Source organism: Venturia canescens, chromosome 3 (genome assembly GCF_019457755.1).
Source record: "Venturia canescens isolate UGA chromosome 3, ASM1945775v1, whole genome shotgun sequence".
Lineage (NCBI taxonomy): Eukaryota > Metazoa > Arthropoda > Insecta > Hymenoptera > Ichneumonidae > Venturia > Venturia canescens.
Genome location: NC_057423.1, coordinates 10,299,706 through 10,323,538, shown reverse-complemented (window position 1 = coordinate 10,323,538; position 23,833 = coordinate 10,299,706). Strand labels below are relative to the sequence as shown.

The window sequence follows — 23,833 nt, the reverse complement described above, 5'->3', positions numbered from 1 at the left end:
CATAAGTGTAAAGACTCGTGTGATAGCTTCTCGGTTTGCAGGAAGAATAAAAAAAATCCACGCACGCACACAAGCACCTGCATGTAGACTATTTTCCAACGCGATTTCCTATGTCGCGCTCGAACGAACCGAGAGACGCGTAATGTAATTTAGAGAATCGCGCGTCCCAGCAATCATGAGAGCTCCCCAAGTTAAACGAGAAGCCGATCTCGATAACGATGATGAAGATAATGAGAATAAAGTATAATCGCCGTGCAGCTGAACTATAAGCCGCTCTATGTATCGAGACACGCCCTTATTACCTCGATAAGTGCATACGTTTCAATATGAAAAAACAACGCAAACGAGAGACTCGTCACACGCGGAATCCCGTAGCTTAAGTCAATTGACAAATTATTTCTTTATCAATTGCCATTTCCTAATCGAATACCAGAGAGCCTGGTTAGAGATTGAAGCGTCTTCGAAGTATCCATAATTACTGTTGAATAGTTTACTCCACTTCGGAAGTATGTGAAGCAACGTCCATTTTCTTGGGAACTTGTCGCGTCGATAAAGGCGACGAGCGAATGATGGGAAAGAGTCGGTTTCGTTGCAGCAGATATTTTTCGACGTTTCCATCCATTCTTCAGCTGGTTAAAAGTTTTTGAAAATTCATCATTTTCCTGATTAAGGTAGTTTTGTATGTACACGTGCGAGCTAAAAGTCCGGGCGGTCGCGTGCAATGAAATCCAGTGCTGCCGGCTGCACGGTTTTGTCAAAGCTTGTACACTCTGCTTGTCCTACGCACAATCACGTTTCATCAAAATGTCGGTGTTTCCCAAACTCTTATTTATTCGTCACGAAAAAAGTTAAAGTCTTCAAATGGCAATTCAATCGAGAAAGAACATTTGAGAAAAAAGCTTTCATATTGTTTTGTATTACGCCTGTCGGTTCGCCGCACCGTACACTGTTGCCACGTCGTCGCAGCTGGTCATGCGCCCGTTCCGCGCCACGTAAAATTAACACAGTTCATCAGTCGACATCTCCGAATCTAGATGGTCCAAAATTCCCATTTTTTTACATTAATACCACGATAAAACCGAATATACGACTGGTTTTATTTTAGAGTCGTAAGATCCGTTTAGCGTCGACAATAAAAAATGTAAACAAAGTGCTATCCAGCGACGCGTTAGATATAAGCATCGCGTACAAAATGACCCATTTTTAATCGCGAATATCTCGAAAACTAAATATGGTGAATCGGAGTCGAAATTTTGACAGTCGGTCCACAAAGACTACTGCTACAGGACATTCAAATTTCAGGCGGTTCTTAAGATTTCAAAAAAAGTACAGAACTACCTTAATAAAAGAACGGCGGCGTTCATTAGAGCGCAGCCTGACGGAAGAGTTCACAAGTGTGCGAAAATAACGACTGTGCAGTGCGTTGCCTCAACTTGGGTGGTAATAAAATGAGGGTGAGCTGTCGCTCTCCCTCGCTCTCTGGATTTTTATTATTTTTTAACTTATTTCAAACGATCTCTCGCTTCGTTCCTTTGGCTCGAATCCATACACCGGAGTTAGATCCTGAATCTGCGGCTAGAGCTCAAATATGCCGTGGGGTTTTACGCTGTCTCTCGTAGATTTATACGTGCCGTGGTTTGGCTCGCAAGCTGTGGTTATACTTTCCCGATGCGGTGATGCTGGATGCTCGTTCGCAACACCAACCACCGTCCACGGGGAATACTCCTTCAACGATATAGATAATATTCTTTATGTGTGTTTGTGTACATAACTATTTCTGTATATGGAGCGTCGAGCGCAGATTTAACAATCTTCGCACCGCGCCTCCATCTTTTTTAAGTACCAAATATATTTTTTTTATTGCGTAATGTGGTTGTAAACAAATTTCAGATCAGCAAAAGTTTCAAATTTCGCACTTCCTCTGGGTTTAGTTCTCTCGGTTTTGTTGTGTGATTTGTTAATGACTTTTTTTTTTTTGTAATTTTTGTGATTTTTGTAATTTTTTTAAAAGGTGCAAATACGAAGGATCGTTGCGAGAACTGTCATTTTTAGTTTGTGTTTCCCTTGGAACAAGGTGCGTGTTCATCGATTGATACTTCGTTGACTCGAATCCTGGGCGAGCGTTTCGAGAATAACGTTTTTGTGTCATTGTCATTCAGGTAAAATGGCAGAACAAAACTAGCATATAAGTTTGATAACGTGCGACTTGGACGACACTTTGTAAAATTGTGAAGTTCGACGTTGCAAGATCGAGTGAGAAGACAAAGAAAGAGGAATGGGGAATAAGAAAAATAATTTCTCTGGAACGTAGGCGTACCGGAAGTCGCCTCTATGGGCCTTCACCGAACCCTCAACCATCGCGTCAAGTTCTCTCAGGAGTATCCGCACACTTCATCCCCAAATTCGATCCTTCTGGATACCCCAAAGGATTCCTCAACGATGTTGAGGAAAAAGAAAAGTGTGACGGTCATGACGACTTCGGAGTTAAGGTATTCGCATGAGCGTGTTTCTTGGTGGCGCAAATTGGGGCACTCGAAATTTGGACTGATTTCCAACCACTGAAAAGTCGCGATTGCATAGGAAAAGCTTCTGGTTCTGCCATTCTTCCAACTTCTATCGTTAATATCTCTTTTAAGCGTTGGGCAACCCTTTATTTTTGTCGTCGCTGTCGATTCCTCAAATTTTGCTCTATCTGTGAGACAATTTGTATCAGGAATTTAGAATTATTTAGTACATGAATTATAATGGAGCCTCCATAAGTTCGCGTATTAATTTTACGATTTCTGAGGTTTTAATTGCGTGCACTTTTATTTTACTGTAATTAAAAATCAGTAAGTTGTAGAATATTCGGGTTCGTAAAAGGATACCTTGAATCGAGGAGGTCTGAATTTATTCGTAGGCCTTCAATGATACTAAATTACCGAAAGATTTATTCCTCCTTCGAACGAATAGGGCGTCGAACCGAATCGATCGATCATCGCGACGCGTCTGTTCTCATTGATCATTCAAAAGATCACATTTTTCGTCACGCTTAAAGTCACTCAAGAGACGATTGAAAAATATTCTAAAGATTTTATTGGATATTGGAATGAAATTGTTTTTCATTTCTTGCCTAACTCTCTAGGTTTCTCAGACCTCTAACGCTGAGCTCAGCCTCGTTTCTAGTTTTTTTACCAATTTTTTCGTCCCCATAGAATCAATCATGACATATTCAATGGGTTAAAACCGACGCGGTTATAAACTGCTCGGCCCCATCGGTCTCTCACTCACGATGCTTCACGATGTGTGTATCGGTGCCAGATCGCTTTCTAGATCGTAGATCAATTCACCACTGCGTCACATATACATTCAGTACGAAAAAGTCTACGGAGCCCCCTTCGTGTACATCATTCTTTTACACACCCACGCTTCAACAGATCTCGAGCTTATCTCGCTCGAGATCTGGACCCTTTTATAACCTGCTATCTCTCTTAGCACTGTCATGAAGATATCCTAAGAATTTTTCTACTTGTTTAACCCGTAGACACTACACTGGTGCAAATTTGCACTCGCGAAAATTTCAAATGTCTAGACTGAGCAAAAAAATTAGTGATTCAATAAAAATTGATGCTGTTGGAAGAGCTTTCTTCGTTCAACTGCAAAGTTTTCGGAGATAATGAATTTGTAGTTTAATCTGAAACAATTTTGGTCTTAAATCGTTTTTAACCTTGTTATTTCGTTATTGCAATGACTGTTTTCTCTCAGTGTAGAACGTCAAAATTCCTCTCTTTGATTTCGCCATTTTTCTATAATGAAACTTGATTTTTCAATTCTGTTAATGACCGTAATCGATTACCAAGGAATTGTTACCCATAAAAAGTCTCGTTGTAAGATCAATTCCGTACATTGATGCATGAAATAAAAACGTTTGAAAAGTCCAAGTGCAAATTTGCACCAGTGTGGTGAGTGTGTGAGCTCAAAGGGAGCCTACACGGGTCAACTCTGACACTCGCTTCGTCTAGTAACGAGCAGGTTTTTCTGTTTATGGCAAAAAAATATTGGGACGTTACTCATTACAGCGTTGCGCGTCGAGAGTTTTGAGTGAGTGCATTATTCCAGTAATTGGAAGTGTTTGGTATAAATTGAACAATGAAAAAGTTCAAATGGGAAAGTGCACTCCGCAATTCGAAAATATTCTCCTTCGAATCTATAATCGAAGTGAATGTGCTGAAAAAAATCTGGACGATTCCATTAGACCGAGTTGCCAGATGAGTCTTCGCGGATGCGTCGCATATTTTCCGATCACGCAAGTGCGACGAATATACTGCTCGCAACTTATGAAAAAATTATCATGGAGCATAAAATGAGAAGCGCGTGTGTCAAACTGCGAGCGAGGCTCGTTTATACACAGCCGGAGAAGGGCGTCTGCGTTGAAAACGAAACGGGCTGTAAAGCAAATATCGTTTGCTGCTGGATACGGCCGATTACCGAGTCATCGGGATTCGCTTGTCCGGAGTTCGTGCGCACGTATTCGCGCCTATAGACGGAGATCGTTAAATTGCTTTCATGTCATGGAGTTTTCACTATCGTGAAAGACGATAAAGCGATTCGCGCGGGCTTTGAGGATAAAAACGATTCGAAATGGAGGAGTCACAGAGGAGAGAAAACGTCGATATTCTGAAAGTTCCATTCTCGTTGGACTCTGCGTTACAGTGAGTCCGCACTCGAAATTAGCGTGTAGAATGGAGAAGGAAAAAAATGAAAAGTAAATAAAATTACTCGAACGCTGTCGATGCTTGTGTAAAATAGAGCGGAGGCGCTGCTTCGAAAAATTATATCGCGAATAAACGTGACTCGAAGTCTCGTTAGATCCCACGGATTCGAGCCGATACCATATTTATCGGGTCCAGTAATAACTGCGGAAGAAATCAGAAGAGATTTTTCCAACCTCCGATACACACGCTCGTTCTCAAAAGCATCAAAGCCACGTTATACGATTGAGCATTTGTGTACGAATACGAGCGTACATTCAAGGCCGATCGATGATCCAATCGTGCGGCGCCAATAGCCGTGGATCAAAATAAGCCTGGCTCGTACTAGATCCACAAGAAAATAATCAAAGCGTAATGGATCAGCGCGTCTCGGGGTACAGAAGTGCTCGAGATGTTACTTTTTTCTTCCGTTTTTTCACGTCGCTTCTTACCCACTTGAGAGTTCCACGATGCTCTGGTGTTCGGGTGATTATACGGATTCCCCCTGGGATTTATATACGGACGAGAAGAACGAAACGGAAGTTTGAGCGCAGCCTCCGCCGCGAGTGATCCAGCACGGAATTTATTCGGAGCTTATGCTGTATTTAATTCAGCGAATATTTTTCACGGGGCGAACTCGAAGGCCCCTCGGAGTCTCGGCCCTCTAAAAATCGCTCGTAAATCTCACGGCAATTACGCATTTCGGGCCTCCTCCGCGCGCGCACGAACGCGCTTCGTATTATTGCAAACTTTATTTTTATCACTTTTTAATAAATTATCCCTCGCGAAATGGATTTCCCCGATTTACTATGCACTGAATTTCAATGCTTTTCGGGAGAGGGCCCAGAGCGGAGCTCGAACACTCCGAGACCCTTTCGTCGCTGTTTAAGGCTGCGCGCTTATTTTTTACACAAGATCAATGAATCATTGAAAATATCGCCAGTGAGGCATGTTTGGCTCCTTTGTTTCTGGACGAATAATTAATTGCAAGAAACTATGAAAAGAACGGGCTTTTTCGTAGTTTTTGGAAAAATGGCCTCCATTTTGGCATTTTTGAAAATATCAAAAATCGCGCGACAAGCGCTATGGCCATTTACCTATTGAATCTAAAATCACTTTTTTTCTCGGATCATCCATTCCAGAGATTTAATCAACAGCCCACACCAATTTTTTTTTGGACCTGTCTTCTCCCATTTTTCTTCACGAAAACCGAGTGAAATAAATATAAAAAAGAAAATAGTATTCTTCAGGTCTAACACTTTTTATATCCATATTTATAATTTATACCTGTCAAAACAAATTCGTGAAAGTATACTTTTTTGCCCGTCTAATTAGGGCAGGCCCCTTAAAAATATCATAGAGATTCTATTATGACGAATTCCATGCCGAGATTATTGAGGGAATTAAGGCTCATAAATTCCTAAAGAGATAAAACAAACGTGGTTAGAAATATGGTTTATTTGATAGCTTCTTATCCGTCCCCTTTTCTCGATGTCATCAGCGCGATGAGATGACTAGAATAAAAGATAAATAAGAGAGAGAAAAAAGAGCGAGAGTTAATGTCTCTGGCGCGTTTCGCATTTCGCGCATTATACTTACAAATAGCGTGCTCGATGATTCCTTCGCGAGGATCTCACCTCGAAGGATCATCGTCTGGCAACACTCGCTAAAAACGTAATGGAATGAGACGAGATCGTTTATGCGTTACCGTTGTCAGCCACTTAAGTGAGCTCCGCTTTGCAGATTAGCACACCACACGAATGTACAAACGCGCCTTCGCTCTCCGTCGCTTTTTTTTCTCTCTTTCTCTTTTTTAATCATCTTTTTCGCCACGTCCCGCCTCTTCATTCCGCACCGTATCTTTACGGTTTTCGAGGCGTCGGCCAACCGCGGCAAAGCACTTTTGCATGGGCGATGAAGAAAAAGTTTAAATAAATAAATAAACAAATAAAATATGTGTTAACAGAATAAATGGGGGTGAAAAATAAATGCGAGAATAGAGCCGACGCTCGCGCTCCTCGGACAAAACCGGAAAGATCAAATCATCCCCGGCCGGTGATTGGCACTCCCAATAAACGAGAATTCTTGACGCGCGCATTCTCCGCTCTACATCCTTTACGCACAATATTTTAGGTGTGCGATGAGAGTACCCAACCGACTCCGCGCGAGAGCCGACGATATACACGAGAACTATATGGTCGAAACGATTTCTCGGGCCCGTTCTCCGCCGGAGATAAGCCAACGAGGAAGGCGCCTTTCCTCGCGATTTCGCCCCGCAAATCGACTGGTTTCTCGTGATTTTTATTCTAACGCGATAAACAAGCCTCCCCGTCTCATTTTATTTTAATGTTTCACTATATACGAATGAAAATATATTTGTGAATTAGCCGATTTCGTAAGTGCAACTATATCATTGGATATTCCAAATACCAAATTACGTCGGGCAGCCCTTCTTTCCATTAGTCATAGCCATATTTATGCACGAAGTCAGAACTCCGAGTGTCGTAAACCTCTGCGTAAGACTTTGTAACTGAAATGAGTCGGGGCCCGCCGAGGGGGAATTTCTGATTAGATAAGTTTGAAATTTTGATTTTATATTCATGAGAACTCAAGATTTTTTTTATTTTGCTATCTTGAGAATATGGTTTATGAATTTGAAAATTTTTCATCGACCGTGCTGCATGCATTAACCACTGGGGTTGAGGTCCCCAATCGGTCTTTGGGGCGGGATCAGGGGAAGCTTTTCTCTCACAATTGCTTCTGCAGAATGAATATGGAAAAATCTGTTAACTGGCCTCGTTCTATTTTGACAATGAGGGTCTTTTTCTTCTATAACTTTATTGACGTTACACAAGAATCGCTCGAAATTATTGCACTTTTATTTTAAAGAGGGGTCGTTTAATATTTATTTCTCATATGAACTGCGTGCGAGTTGTGATTTTAGTGCTCGTTTCAAAGAACCTTAGGAGAATAACGACCCTGAAGTTTGCAACGTTCGAGTCCATCGAAACGAAGGAAAAAAACATTTGTGATTCACCAATTTTTTATTTAACGAAGTATCAAACTACAAATTGCGAATTCGCCAGAGAACGAAATTGGAGAATTACTGGAATTATGGGAGGGTTTTTTACATCATTTCGTTGGATTCCAGCGTTGCAAACTTCAGCCTTTAACAAAAATGTAATTAAGCTAGTCGAGAACGTCTGCTGGCTCTGTAGCAAGCAAAAATGATCAATTTTGAGGAAAAAGAACAGACGGACGAGTGGTGTTGAAATGGCAACGATTTTCATCGAATTTTGTAGAGTACTTCGCTAGAAATGACAGCCAAAAGAATGGAAGTGTTTGTGAGGGAGTTGCGGCGCGATTGAAGAGCCGCAAAGCCCTCGCACACGAGTCCTCGCGTGCGTAACTTTTAAGAATGAACTTGATAATGTTGATGCACGCGAGGAAGATCCTTAAATCCTATAAGCGATCTCCCGCGGAGCGAATGAGACCTCGGAGCTTCTGTTGTATGTGTATTTGTACAGCGAGCATGAGATCGTCCTGCTCTCTGGGCTCCCTAATTAAGATGCGCTCCCGAGTAGGGAAAATCTTTACGAATCGTCACCCAGGATAGAAAGAGAGAAAGGAAGAGAGGGAAGATAAGAAGACGCGCGCGGTGTATGGGCCCCGAGATCACGTTATTACCGAGAAAGTCCAATTAGCAACGGTCGGGATCGTTAAATCTTGCCTCGATCTTCAGCTTCTCCCTGCGCACTCGCGAGATATCTCTCTTTTTCTCGTGTTATTGAGCGTTGAGACGTTGCGCGTTTTACGATTTCCTTACTACACTAAAAATGAGAAGTGAAGAAAACGAAGCAGGGAAAAGTCTATGAAGTAACAAAAAACGTCTGCCGCGTAGATTTTTATGAGCGAGTGCGCGCATCCATGGGCGTTTAGTAAGGAAAATTAGTAATTTTCTCAACGACATGAAAAACCGAGAAAAACAGTAGCAAGTGGAAATGAAATGAAAAGTATTTCGACACTTCCGAATCCGCGTATCGTCCACGACGCCGGTCGATCTGCAGTCACTCGTTCCTCTAGTTTCATGATCGTTCAAAGTTCCCGAGACCCATCGCGAGCTCAAACTTCTCGATTTCCCTGAGGAGCGCAGCCCCGCTGAGACTCGGACATCTGCAAGGAGAAATCCTCGACGGTAATAGGGTGCAATTTATCGATCGATAAATCGAAAAGCGGTCAGGTATCACTTACTGCGTAATGCTACCTTCGAAACGCTCGCGAGCGGACGAATGAACCGCGCTCGGTGCGAGCGAACGGCACGAGACGCGGGGCGACGACGATCAAGAGGATCCCGCGATTCGTTTATAAACGACGAAATTACAGGCCGCGGTCGGGCGTTACTCGTTATACGCGAATCCTCCGCCGTCGTAACCTCCCGCGACTGTATAACCATGCAAGACTAATAGTTTTTCTTGATGAGCTCCCGATGCGAGCGCGAAGACTCGCACGCACGCAGGAGCCTTCGAATCGATCGAATTCACGAGCAGAAACCACCGCGCTAACGAATTTTTTGAAAATTAAAATATCGTTTTTGCCGTAGAGTAAGAAATTCGTCATCTTCGAGCCAATTTATAATAAAGCTTCGAATGAAAAATAATATTTTACGAAATTACACGAGGAACCGGAAGTTGGATAACCGTTACGATAAATCAAAGCGTGTCTGACCAAAACAGCAGCTGCACCACTAGCAGGATTCTCCTCCTTTTTTTCCTCCTCCAGTTTGTGAGCGAGGCTCGACCGCGCGCGCGCGCGCACGCGCTAATAAATTAATCGAGTGACACGTTAACGGCGTGAGCACACGTTATAATCACGAAGACGTCCGCGAGCAGGGATCTTTCGCCTCGAGGCGGAAGGTAAATCCACTCGATTAGAGAGAGGACACGACTGACATTTTCAATTAACCAATAATCCCCGTTAACTGACGAGTCGTTCACGTTTTCTCTTTATAACCAGGCAAATATTCGTACCTCCATTTGTTAATCCGATCAAATTTCCAGTTGCAATTACACCCAACATATTATTATTTAAAGTAATCCGTATCGAATATAATACCGGAAATTAATACTCTAATCGGAATCTCTGCGAGTTTCTTCCTCGTCGTTCTACATTTAAATTGAATAGTGATAACAATAATTGAAATTATCGTCATGAATATCATTACACTTATCTGATACGAGCATTTCTACTTGTGACATAGAGTTTAAAGGGGGGGTCCTGCTTTAAGAAGTCCAAAAAATCGATTGTTTTCGAGAATTTTTTTGGTACAAGGAAATAACTCAGCATAGCGAATTTTTCGGTATAGTTTCGAGGATATTTGAAGAGTATACGGAAACATTGTTAATGTGAGAAATACTTATTTGTACTTGGTTTATGCGCATATATTCTCATATATATTTTCCTTCCTTACGAACCTATAAAAACCCGAAAAAATTGCGAAATTCTATATTTTTAGTGAGTTTGAAAAAAAACGCTTCTAAAGAAGAATATATATCACTTCAACGTACTGTAAATACAAAATTTCGCAATTTTTTCAGGTTTGTATAGGTTCGTATGGAAGGAAAATATATGAAAAAGGAAAAAAAATTTGGGATTTTTGTTGCAGATAATCATTCCGATCTTCACATCGTACGCAGCTGAAAAACTTGGACAATCAGACTTGGCATTTCTGACATTAAAAAAATGTTTTTGTACTTTTGAAATATCCTGAATCTATACCGAAAAGTTGGCTGTGCTGAGTCATTTCCGTCTATCCTAAGAACATTCTCGAAAACAATCGTTTTTTGACTTTCTAAAGCAGGACCCCCTTAAAGAGATTCAATGCGGTCATAAAGATTCTCATAATTCGCGCAATTACGAGTCGCTCAATCGTACAGAATATTTCCACGAAGCACCTGCTTGAAATAGCATGCGCACAAAGAATCCTCTTGTCGCAAGGAATCTTCAACTGATCGAACAAGATGAACGAACGTTCGTCCCCGGGCTCTGCAGCAGGCCGACATTGAATTTGTTTTTATCCATTTTTCTTTCACCCTTTCGCTCCATGGTTTCTCGCACTCGTCTCATTTGAATACAATGCGTTGGGACGCGTCGCATCGCTAATTGCGAAAGCCCGAGGACGAATGACGCTCGCGCGCGAGACAGCACAAACGCTGATATCTCCAGGGAGAGAGGGAGTGAGAAAAATATTCGAACGAGGATGCGGGAACGTCGCTGAAATTGAAACTTCTCTTGAGAATATAGAAAAAAAATGATTCGTGAAACTGTCAACGCGATTGTAACGTGGTTTTTTCTTTTCTTTTCAGGCTGCAAATGCGATGCTTTAGGCTCCACTTCCATGGCCTGCCACATCGTCAGCGGGCAGTGTCCATGCAAACCGAATGTTACGGGGCGGGAATGTCACCAGTGCGAGGTAACGCGAACATTTATTTCTCCATTTTTTTCCGCGTTAGATTGATCGCCATAATTATTGTGAGAAAACGCTGACAATCGTTGCAACAAATTTTGTTGACGAACCAAGGTCGGCTATTGGGGAATCGCCACAGGTGCAGGATGTGCTCCTTGCGATTGCGACTCAGTCGGCTCCGCAAATTCTTCCTGTCATCACGAGACTGGACAATGCCATTGTCAGCCAGGCGTAGGTGGAACGAAATGCAACTCCTGCTTGCCCGGCTATTACGGATTTTCGGAAAAAGGCTGCCTACGTAAGACCACTTTTAAAACTTTTTAAATTTAACATTATTTTCAAAAGTTTTTCGAAACTCTTTTTTAACGATTGTACCGAGTGTTGGAATAATTGATGTTTCAGAACATCATTTTTTCACGAATAATAGTCGTGCTCGAGGTCGATGTCATTGACACCTTGCCCTGATTGCATAACAAAAGAATATTCTGCGCAAGATCAATTGGTTATGCACACAATAACCATACACTAAAATTCGCAGAAGTTTTGTCGATTGTATTTCGTTTTGTTCTTGTTTGACACGATCAACGTACTAAACAAATATCTCACAGAAAAGTAGAAGCAACGCGAAGCAAAAATTTCATTACTCCACGGTCGCCAAATTTTTGAAATATATTCGATTTTTTTTCAATCGGATTTTACATTAAGGTCGTTCATGCACGAAACGATTTTCTTAAGAAATCCTTGAAATTTACACAGAGTTTAAATGGGCAGTCGCATATCAAATCTTAAAGGGTTTGTTTTATTGGTTATTTAGATAAACGTGTTTAAATACGAAGAAAAATACACAGGGTTATTGGGACTATGCGTAAAAAATCGTTTATCTTCCCATAAAACGAATGAACGCTTCTTACGAAGTTGATGAAAAAGTACACAATAACAATGAAGTATGTAATGAAGGTCTGGGAAAAAATTCAAGACGATTGTCTCACTTGTAATGAAGTTATATTACCTTAAAGATTGAACGAAATTTGTAATGAGCACTCGTAACCTCGCGTTTGTTTATTCCGGCATTTTGTTTCTTCTTGGATTCGCCCACTCCTGTTATAGCCTTCTTTTTATTCATACTTTTTCCTTGATCCATTTCCCTTTGCGCTCTCTAAAGCGACTTTTTACACAAAAAACTAGTCTTTTGGCCAGGGACGAATGGAATTTGGGGTTCTGTCAGCGATGGATCCCCGTTCAATTAATGGCTTGTAACTTGATTCTCCAAAAAATAAGTTGAAAAAATGTATCCACTATTTCGAATTAATAACTCCGACATTAATTTAGAGCGATAATATTTTTAATCAGAAAGTAAAATCGACCGAATTTAGACCCCCTTAAAATAGGATCCTACGGGCATGATCTACCTTAAAATATTGTTTTTTGTGGCAGTGTGCGAAGTATGCGAAAAACCGGGCCACGTGTGCGATCCGGATACGGGCCGTTGTGTTTGTCCTCGGTTGAGTTTCGGGGAGCACTGCGATCGATGCAGGCCTGGTTCTTACGATCTCATACCAGGATTCGGATGCAAGGCTTGCTCCTGTACTCCAGGATCGATGCGATCACAGTGCGACGCGAGCGGGCAATGCCCTTGCCGCGATGGCTTCTCGGGGCTTAGATGCGATCGTTGTACGCCCGGTTACTACGGATATCCTCGCTGCAGACCGTGCAACTGCAATCATGGCGGTACGATCAAGTGTGAGAATGGTCTTTGCGATTGTGGACCCGATGGCCAGTGTCCTTGCAAGGTGAACTTTGTCTCTCAATCTTTTACTCACGCTCATCGATGACGATGAAGGTGAAAAACGTTAAGACAAAAGCATTGTCCGGATAAGAAATTCCCTTTTTTTGTTCATCCTTCAGAGTTCCGGATTCCTTCGAATAAATAATCTTTGTCAAGTGAAATAAAAAGCAGAAAAATAAATATTAAAAAATGTTTGCTCCCTCGCAGGAAAACGCGATAGGCCGACAATGCAACCTCTGCAAAGAAGGAACGTTTGGTTTATCGGAGGAAAATCCGAGGGGATGCACCGAGTGTTTCTGCTTCGGTAGATCGACGCTTTGTCAGCAGGCCGGATTGAGTTGGGGGCAGAGACGCTTGTCTCGTCCTCGGGTTTTGCGAATAAACGAAACATCTGACGACATCGTTGTAAGTGCTGTGAAAACGTTTAAAAAAATCGTCTGGATCAGTCTTGGTAAAGTTTATTCTCAGCAGCAAAGGAACGTGACATTGAAACAGGAGTAAATCGCTCCAAGCGAATGAGCCTCGCGAAAACGTCCAGAAAATGACGATTCAATCCGCTCGTTCAACCGCTAAATGATAAAATTTACCAATCCTTAGATCCTCAATGCAATAATGAATAACCATCTACCTGGAAACATGCTTAAACGACTTGATTACGTTTAAAAAAATTAGCTCACCCAATTCGGATTTTCGGTAGTCCTGCCATCCTTGAACGGAGGACTAAACGTGACGAATGGTCTCTCCACAATACCCGGAAGTCTCGGTGACGTGATGCTACCGTCGAATCTCTACTACAATTATCCTCTGTACTGGGAACTGCCGGAATCGTTTCTCGGCGACAAAGTGAGCAGATACATACGAAAACACAATCGTAATGCTTTCTCAGCGCCAGACAAAACTATCTAGATCGTTAATTGCTTCAGGTTGTCTCCTACGGTGGGTTTTTGCGTTTTAAAACTTCCTCCACTGGCGGCGCTCCGTTGAGGTCCAGTTTTCGATATCCCGTCGCACAGATTCAGGGCAACAACAAAATTATTCTTGAACACTATCAGCATTTGCCGGTCGATGACAATCACTTTAAAATCAGGTAGGAAGACTGAACTCTATTCATTCACCGTTTTACTTTTCTTTACAATTCATCAAGGAGCTTTTTCATGCTAATTTCAATCGAGGTCCGTCAGCTTTGCACCAGTAAGCTGATCTGAAACGTTCTCATTCGAAGAAAACGTTTTGGTTCAACAAAAACACGCATAATTACGAGCTTTATCATTCCGCGGTGTGAAATTCATTTCCATTCGCTACTTTTTCTTTCATTAATTACTCCTGATTACTCCATTTCCGTATCCACTTTCTTGAAGGACTTTTAACCACCGTTTCAGGCTTCACGAGTCACTGTGGCAAATACAGAACCGGCCTGATTACAAAGTATCGCGAGAAGTTTTGATGGTGGCACTCCAGAACATTCAGCACATTTTCCTGAAAGCATCCGATAATTCGAACTTGGAAGGAGCGACGTAAGTACCATTCCGATTGCATGCTCAATCAGCAAAAAGCAAGTTGCTCAACTAATCGGCAAACATTTTCTCGTTAACGACGATAAATATGTGTTGCCCAGGCTGCTCGAAGCTGCGCTCGACGCGGCTGTATTAACACCCACGCGGTCACCGCCACTCGCCAATGAAGTGGAAGTTTGCCAATGCCCCGCTGAGTACAACAGCACTTCGTGTCAGGATCCGAGTATCGGTTATTACAGATGGTACAGCAATACTACCGCCACGTCGACCATAGTCATCGACCTCGTCGGCAAAGCTAAACGTTGCCAGTGCAACGGGAGATCGGAAATCTGCGACAGGGAAACTGGACTTTGCTCGGTAAGGTCGTCGTCTCGAGGAATTTTCATGCCAAAATCATTGATCGTGAGAATTGAATATTCCTGGAGGGTTGAGAAATTGTGGATCAGCTGGAAATGAAACTTGAGAAGGATGCATCGATATTTTTGCTGCACCGAGCAAATAACATTTTTTTCAAACGAAAGATTTCACCTCGTTCTTCGCAATTTGTTGACTTTTTCTTCCGGTTTTTTATTCAAGTTTTTTATGCATCTTTATTGATCGAGAAATAATTGTTCGGTGATCAGAATTGCAGAGAAAATACCGCCGGCCCTTACTGCGAGATGTGCGCCGACAGCTTCCATGGGCACCCCGATTTCGGTGGCTGCAAACCGTGCCCTTGTCCTCACGCCGACAAAAGATTCTCGAGTACTTGCCTCGTTAGGGCGGAACACGAGCCTGTTTGTCACTGCAAACCTGGTGGGTTCGAAAAACATAAATTTCATTAGAAATAAACGTTCGGCGAACGTCGAACTGTCGTGAATCGTTTCGTCAATGAAAAACTTTTAGGATACGCGGGCTCGAAGTGCGAACGATGCGCCTACGGTTATTACGGCTTTCCGAGCATTCCCGGGGGTAGTTGTACGCCGTGTAATTGCAACGTTGCCGGAAGTGCGAGCGACGAATGTGACGAAGAAACGGGACAGTGCAATTGCCGACCCGGATCTACCGGGAGGGATTGCTCCGAATGCACAGCGCCTCGTCATGTTCTCATCAACGATGTTTGCACTTGTAAGTAACAAAAAAACTGGAACAAATGTTTTTCCTTTATTTTTCTTTCTGGTTTATTATCCGTGAGCAAAGTTCAAAGTTATCACGAAAGCAGTGAAATTTTTCTGCACAATAATCTTTTTGGAATGTGAATTAGTTTTTTTTTCCATTGAAAAAACTTTTATGAAACACGTTTTTTCGAGAGAACTGTTCTCGCGGGCAGCTAAATGATTGAAACAATCGTTTCAACTTCACAGTCTGCAGCGACAATTGCACAAAAATATTGTTGGACGACCTGACACTATTGTCGGAAGAATTGGCGCTCGAAACCGCTCACATTGCTAACGGGTACATCCCACCACCGTGGGAAGAATTATCGTACGTCGATGCCAACACAACAATTTTGTTCGGCGAGCTCGAGCGTGAAACAGCGCTGAAGGAAAGAATGAAGAATATTCCTTGGTCGGAATACCATCGGTTGATGAAGAAATCTGAAAAGTTACTCAAAGATGTAAGTTCCGACTGGACGAGTTTGGAATTATCATTTTTTTCGATTCTGCGAGCCTACGTCATTCGTTTTATTTACAGATGGCTGAGATGACGAGTCGAGCCTGGAACGTTAGATCTAAAACCGATGATTTCAAAAATAATATTTACAGCTCGCACGTGGAAGTGAAAAACCTCAAAGATCTGTTACAAGGTTTGTTTGTGATGATCGATTTCCCCACATGAATGTTTTTCAGTCTTTAATTCCCTAACTTAAAACTCAGTGATTCAGTTTATCAGATCAACAATAATAAACCAAATTATGTGAGTGAGCTCACCGAAATTTCTTTCTACAAAAATATTCAAATAAAGTCAACATATTCTTTGCTCAATCGCGAGTTCAAAAATTCATCGGCAATTCAAAAACATTGGCATGCAACGAAATCGAATTACTGGTTTGAAAAAAAATGTTTAATAAATAAAATGAGCAGAGGGTAAAATTATAATTTTATGGAAAAAACTCTTAATAAAATTTTAGTTGAAAATATGTCACGCTACTAGGGAAAAATATTGGACTATTTTGAGCTGGATTTTTTTAGGTGGAGGCAAAATGATGTTTGCAACTGAAAAATAAAAGTGTAATAATCAATAATTCTCAAAAAACGAAAAAAAGATTTATAAAAATGAAGTTACAGTTTTCGAGTAATCGTCATTCGATAGCGTTAGATTCCAAGTGTTAGAAAAAGTCTCATGACGCGATTGCCCGATCATATGACGAAAGTTTATTCAAATGATTCAAATCAACATTGAACTCTGTTTTAGCTACGACGAATCAACTTCGTCAGTACGGGGACGATGGTGAAAAAATTGGTGTAAAAAAGGCTCTCAAGCAGGCTCGAATGCTCTTGAATATGATAAAAAGCATTGATCTCAAACCAAAGACAAAAACATGTGAAACGTACATCGAGTGAGTATTTTCACAGCACGCAATTTCAGACGGAATCGCATTTAATGCAAAGTGTAATTTTTCGAAAATATTTACTGGTAAAAAAAAAATGGAAATAATGAATGCATACTGTCACAGGGAAGCTGAAGAGTTTATCGAGTGGCTCAACTCCCGCTTCGACGCAACGGAGCCTTTAGAAAATTTGACAAACAAGTCAGAAAATTACTCTTCGAGGCTCGACAATCTCAACACTTACGTGGAAGATACGACGGAGGCACTTTATTCATACGACGTTTTATACAACGAGATAAACATGACTTACGAAGAGGCAGATTTTCGGTATGGCAAAGTAAATTTACTCAATGTCGAAGTACTCGAGTCAATCAACGAGGGAAAAAAATTAAACGACGAAGCGAAAGGCTTCGTTGTTGACAGTCAGAATAACTTCCAGGTATTGCTAAAACGATATAAAAACTCAAATGATCTCTCATCATCGCTATTTTCTCACTTTTCCGCCCTTAAAATCGTGAAATCTCATAACTATCCAAAAACATGAATTTTGTAGTATAAAAATGTAGGAAGTCCGTCGAAAATTTTCTCGGAATCAATCATTAAAAATATTTTTTTTCGTTTTCTCCACAGGACCTTCCGGAACTGCAAAATAAATTAGCATTCTGGACCGAAAAGCTGAACGTTAAAGAAGAAATACTTTACAGACTGAATTACGAGTACGAGGACAAGTACGTGATAAGAGCTGTCGAACATGCTCAAAATCTCTCGGATTATGTGGATCGATATGTCTCGTGAGTATTTTTTTAAGAATGGTCGCTACATTCGTCAAAATGATAAGAAATTGATCAAATTTGGTGATAATGTTCTTCAACATCAAGTGCGAAGACACAATTTTTTTCAAAATTTTCTTCTGCTTAGTTATCCAGTAATTACGCATTAAAACAGATTTCTTATGCCCGGAATGTATACCTATATATAAGGAAACGCTATGCCTATACACGTGAACTTTAATGATCAATTACTCGATAACTGTACAGAAGAACAATCTTAAAAAATTTGTATTGTCAAATTTGACACTAAAGAATATGTTCACCAAATTTTATTAAATTCTTATATCATTTTGAAAATTTTTATGTATTTAACATGGTTTAGCATGGCAACACTGTATCGCCGCTAGCCACCCTCCTTAAGTGGAAACCACTCCTATCAATTCGTTTCTCAATTGTCATTAACAATGCTCACTCTCTTATCAGATTGTTCGCCCAAAGTCGAGACGAAGCTGCAAATCCTTTGAAGGCGAGTGAAGCTTACAAAAATATCGTAGACAGCTTAGCTTCTGCGAAGATATCAGCGAAGGAAGCAAAAGATGCTTCATGGGAGGCTTACTTCAAGGTGAGCAGTAAAAATCATCTTCACACTGGAAATTCCATCGAAGCGAAAATTACGTTTTTTTATTGTCGAAGGTTTTTCCCGATGGACCGAATTCGAAATCGTTGCTGGACAATGCCCTTGACCTTTCGGCGAAGTCTACCGAACAATGGAAACGAGCCAAGGCCAATGACTTACCAGTTTCCATAGCACTCGAACAGTTAGAAGATCAACAGCAGGCTGTACTCGACTTGAAAGATTCTCTCAATAGCACAGGAATCAAAGATAATCAGATAAACGTGAAACTTCGAGAACTTCAGAGCAACAGTAAAATACGTGAGTAAAGAGAAGATGATGAAGCACGTTTCGATACTTTGATCAAATCCATTTTCATACTTTTGGTTTTCTCAAATTGGACCGAACAGTGCAGGAAAATTTAGCAAAAACTAAAAACGATGCGGACAAAGTTGTCGAATCAATAAATGAATCGCGAAAACTTATCGACGATTACAAAGAAGGTATCGCTGGTATTTTGAAGCCTCAATTGCAAGAACTCAAACGAGAGGGCGATTCGAAAATCAGTCTCGGTAGTGAAAAGTGTGAGTATTCATTCTCCAACATTTTTTATCGATTAAAACGATTCTGATTATGGGTCCTAGAATATTGAATAATCTCAGCATTTTATATTGAAATCGTTCGATTTGTTTGTTTGACAGTAACCGAAGCTCAGAGTAACATAAAAAGAGCCGATGCAAAATTAATCAGTTTGGCTACCGCTTCGGCCATGAGGCAAGTCGAATTCGATCGGTGGAACGAAACGTTGGCAGCCAAACTCCAAAAACTTAAAGATAAAATCGCAGAAGCAAGAAACGCTGCTGAGGGCGTAAGTATTTTTCCAAAACAATGGAAATGAATCACAAATACAATTTTAGTGCTTCTCACACTAATATTTCCTGAATATTCACTATTTTTTTTGAAAACTTTTTTTTTTTCCAGACTTTTCATACCTAAATGGCATAAGAGCCCAATCTTTTTTACCACTTGCTCATGAATAATTGCTTCTTTCATTCTATTTGTTTCCCTTTACTCACAATTATCCAGTGTGACCCACTGAAAAAATCTCAAGTACAAAGATTTTAATCTCCCCAAGGAAGATCAGTGAATAATTAGCAATATTAAGGATTGTTTGGCACACAGTTTTTTCCTCGGGGTTAAGAAAAACTCCAGAACTGGGTCTGCGGAATAAAAAATATTTTTCAATGATAACGAATAATATATTTTGTTGTCATTTTGAACAGATGCGTGTGTCTTTGAGATCGGTGGATGGAAAAAAATGTGTACGGTCGTACAGACCAACGACGCTCCAGCCTTCGATAACGACCACTATCGTGATGACTCTTGCAGTTTCAAACGCACGCCGGAACGGCGCGTTGTTTTATTTACCAAGCAGTTTGAACGTAATTATTGGAGCAAATATCTTTTTAAAATTCAAACAACAACACGAAAATCAATTGAAACGAATTTAAACATTTTTTCAGGATGACTTTATAGCATTGGAAATGGTCGACGGGAAAATACGTTTTCTATGGAACGTAGGAGGTGGCACCGGGGTTTTGACTCATCCGGAGGAAATCGAAGTTGGTAATCCTCAAGACGACGGTGCGTGGTATCGGATCGAAGCTGAAAGGTAAAAATGAATTTCATCAAAGTTTTCAGTGTTTTGTAGAAAAATTCAAACCCAAGAGAAATGCTCAACGTCCATGGTTTCACTTGCAGAATTAGGCATAAAGGAAAATTGAGTGTAAGAAAACAAAGCTCCACTTCCGGTCGTTACCTTCCGGTAATAAATGCGACAAACTCGGAATTCGGACGATTCGACGTGATGAGCACCGACCGAGTGTGGCTCGGTGGAATTCCAGAATCTCAGAGACGTCCGGCTGAATTAAGAGCAACCAATGGGCTTCCGGGCTGTATCCATCAAGTTATCCTTGACGGCAAGCCTATAGGGCTATGGAATTTCATTACTTCAGCACCGGACAGCGCTTGTCAAGCTTGCGTTGAAGGGTTAGTGTGTCCAAGTGTCAAAACTTTGAAAAACATTTAAAAAATGAATTTAACTTGACGTACAATATAATTATTCAATCGCCATAGAATGGAAGACGCGAGGGACGACGTAGCTTATAGTTTCAACGGCGAAGGATATGCCGTGAGGAAGAGAGTTTCGACGGGCCCATACAACAAATATACCTTCGGAGTTTCCATTAATTTCCGCTCATTTGACGAAAATGCTCTACTATTTTTAGCTATCAATCCGAAAAATGTAAGTTATTTTCTTCATTGTATAAAACTCACTCATTTTCCAAACTAAAGAAACTTCAACATTCCCTGAGATATTGATGTCCCAGCAAATTATTGTTGAGCAGTAAATTTTGGAATAAGCAGACGATACTGAAATGTAATAATTTCTTGAAAATTCTCAGCATCAGCACATAATGATATTCCTGCGCGAAGGACGAGTAGTTCTCCACATCGCTTACGGGGGAAACGTCAGCATAAGGCTGACCTCGACGTACAAGTACAACACTGGAAATTGGACGAAGGTTGACGCTTTCCGACAGTACCAGCCTCGTAAAAATATTGAGGAGTGTATTTTAAACGTCGGCGGAGGCAACGACAGAAAAACTGGAACTCCGTCACGTCAACCGGGAAAAGAGGATATTCCTGACCTCGAGGAAGCAAAATATTACATTGGCGGCTTGCCACCGGGTTTCCGGGCTGTTAATTTGCATCTCCCTAGCCAAATCTCGTTTTTGGGTTGCATTTCAAACGTTGTCGTTCAGGAGGGCTACGATCCTATGGCCGAACAGTATTATGGAGTTGAACCAACTTGCGGTAACAAAGTACGCCACTGAGAAATACTTTAAGGCTAATGATTTTGACTCGTTAACATTCGACGTTTTAGTAAACATTCGTTTTTTCTCATATTTTAAGGCTCCGAAGATTGTTGGATTCTACGGTGACGGATATCTCGAGTATCACTCTTTCATTCTTAAAAAAATATCATCCACGATCAGCTTCTCTTTCCGTACACTCCAGAAGGAGGCTGTACTTCTCCTGTCCACCTTCCAGGGACAAGAAGAGAGGCTAAACAATATTCAAAACAGTGGATCAGATGCTAGTGTAAGTTTTGATGATATCAACGTGATCGTTAATAGTGAATTCTATTCAGCGTTCTTCGTTCAGAATATCTTGCCATCGGGAGTGCGATAGCTGCGAATTTCAAAAGGGAAATTCTTTGACACGATTTTACTAATTACACAAAAAACAAAAAACGAGCTTTTTTCGTGGATCAAACGAGGTCGAATATAATCAACTTCAGTTACGAAAAGAATTGCTTTGAAAAACAATGGAGGAATCACGGTTCTTCCAGTAGTCAAAGATTTTTTACAAATTTGATTTTTTATAAATTCTCAAGTACACAGGGACGTGTGATCAAGTTCTAAAAAGAAGATCATGTTTTTATTGTTTGTTTTCGGACTTACAGCGGTTGAGGGTTAAAATAAAGTTACAAAGTTCACTGATGTTTTATAGGTGTCAGATTTGAAAATAGAAACTTTAACATATTCGGCCTGCTTCACAGAACAATAATTTTCGTGAAAACTCGAATGTTCTGAGCTTTTTTTTGAATAATTCATAACGATGTACACTTTCGAATTTTCTCAGAAGGACAGTTATTACTCGGTCGCTGTGATCGGCGGTCAAGTCCAAGTGCGGTTGAATTCCGGCAAAGGAGAATTGATTCTTCAATCGAATAACACGTACAACGATGGAAAATATCACTCGGTGACAATTTCAAAGCGCAGAAAAGAAGTCGAGCTTCGAGTCGACGACGCTTATCAGGGTGGTGGTAAGCTACCGACCGGAGCTGCCATCAAAGCACCTGAGATCAATGGAGGATTATTTTTCGGTGGACTGCCAGCTCTCATAAATAATACGAAAATGATAGCTACCGGAGTTCCGTTGTACGGCGCAATCAAAGATGCGATCTTCAATGATGAGTGAGTTTCAATTGAAGCTTTACAAAATGGCCCTGAAATGACGCTAAAAATAAAATGACGAATAAAAATTAAGTGAAGTTGAGAAAAATTGAAATTTCTGTTTCAATGAGAATGACTTCAATTGTAAGAAAATTCATTTGAAAAAACATTTCTGACGAATTTCGAAATTTCAATGATTTCAGAATTCTACGATTCGACGAAGCGACCTCCTTCGATCACGCCCTCATAGGACGGGCTGGCCCAAGCATGGGCAAAGATCCACCGACTTATGCACCCTCGGCTTCCCTTTCGCGTGGAATGTCCACGCAACCGGAAGGCTGCCAAAAAGTGCCTTACTACTCGCTCGAGCCTGGAGCTCTGAAATTCGGTGACAAACCTCACAGCCATACGCAGCTGTATTTGAATTTTAAAAAATTCTGGGAAAAAAAATACGTCATCGAGTTTGATTTTAGAACTTACTACCCCAATGGTCTGCTTTTCATCACTCCCGTAAGGCTTTAATCTTATAAATTTTATGAATAATAAATGAAATATTTTCAAGCGCCATGGCCCAAGAATTCAAAATTAAAATATCAGAAAAAATAACGTGCCTTAACTGACCAGTAAAATGGTCCACTTTTTTCGTTTTGGCTTATCGAATCGTCTTGAAAATGTACTTTAATTGCATGTGATTTCAGGGAATACGATTGAAACATTTTCTAATGGTGATAGTTCGAGACGGTCAGCTCTTGTTAATGGTAAAGAGCAGGCAAAAGAAGGAAGTGTTATTCAAAACACCTTTCAACGATGGAAATTGGCATCACGTTGTAATTACTCACGACGAGAGAAAATTGACCCTGGTAATTGACACTCAAACTCCAAGGACGATCAAAGTACCCAGGAAAATTGGTCTCGCCTCGATGATGTACATCGGTGGTCTACCAGAAAGCGGCACACCTTTGCCCGACCAAGTTGTCGTTAAGCTAGAAACTCTCAAAGGGTGCATCAGAGGATTGCGGGTCAATGGGAATATTTACGATATGGTTGGATCGACCAGTAGAGCTTACAATGTTGGTCAATGCTTTCCAAGCGTTGAAAGCGGCGCATACTTCCAGGACGAAGCTTATGCAATATACAGTGAGTTTGATGATTCGAAAGAATTAACGTTGTTACAAAATGATTAAGGTTTTTGGAAATTTCTCAAGATAAAGAAAATTTCTGGATCATTGCAGACACAAAAATCTTTGCATCCATTTTTCAAATTTGAGCAATTTATTTTTTATTTTATTCACAAATCAATTATTTTAGGAAACCGGCAATGCTTTTTTGATTATTATTTTTATAAATTTCTGTAGAAGTAAAAAATTCGTAGTTCAATTTCACATTATTTTTCGACATTATTCGA

At 40.8% G+C, this 23,833-nt stretch overlaps 1 protein-coding gene across 1 annotated transcript in view; it reads left to right on the top strand.

The window, feature by feature from the left end:
* wb (wing blister) overlaps positions 1-23,833 on the top strand; it is a 149,760-nt gene that overhangs the window by 123,651 nt on the left and 2,276 nt on the right. The window contains exons 14-41 of the mRNA XM_043415324.1: positions 11,093-11,199; positions 11,308-11,491; positions 12,628-12,983; positions 13,187-13,384; positions 13,652-13,822; positions 13,903-14,066; positions 14,359-14,493; positions 14,595-14,850; positions 15,117-15,288; positions 15,379-15,600; positions 15,837-16,090; positions 16,168-16,279; positions 16,888-17,032; positions 17,150-17,462; positions 17,654-17,814; positions 18,277-18,415; positions 18,487-18,727; positions 18,817-18,990; positions 19,108-19,274; positions 19,690-19,848; positions 19,930-20,078; positions 20,168-20,455; positions 20,543-20,711; positions 20,872-21,291; positions 21,383-21,571; positions 22,115-22,449; positions 22,632-22,938; positions 23,127-23,565. Coding sequence (XP_043271259.1) covers positions 11,093-11,199; positions 11,308-11,491; positions 12,628-12,983; positions 13,187-13,384; positions 13,652-13,822; positions 13,903-14,066; positions 14,359-14,493; positions 14,595-14,850; positions 15,117-15,288; positions 15,379-15,600; positions 15,837-16,090; positions 16,168-16,279; positions 16,888-17,032; positions 17,150-17,462; positions 17,654-17,814; positions 18,277-18,415; positions 18,487-18,727; positions 18,817-18,990; positions 19,108-19,274; positions 19,690-19,848; positions 19,930-20,078; positions 20,168-20,455; positions 20,543-20,711; positions 20,872-21,291; positions 21,383-21,571; positions 22,115-22,449; positions 22,632-22,938; positions 23,127-23,565 — 6,126 coding nt within the window. The remainder of the gene's footprint in view (positions 1-11,092; positions 11,200-11,307; positions 11,492-12,627; positions 12,984-13,186; positions 13,385-13,651; positions 13,823-13,902; positions 14,067-14,358; positions 14,494-14,594; positions 14,851-15,116; positions 15,289-15,378; positions 15,601-15,836; positions 16,091-16,167; positions 16,280-16,887; positions 17,033-17,149; positions 17,463-17,653; positions 17,815-18,276; positions 18,416-18,486; positions 18,728-18,816; positions 18,991-19,107; positions 19,275-19,689; positions 19,849-19,929; positions 20,079-20,167; positions 20,456-20,542; positions 20,712-20,871; positions 21,292-21,382; positions 21,572-22,114; positions 22,450-22,631; positions 22,939-23,126; positions 23,566-23,833) is intronic.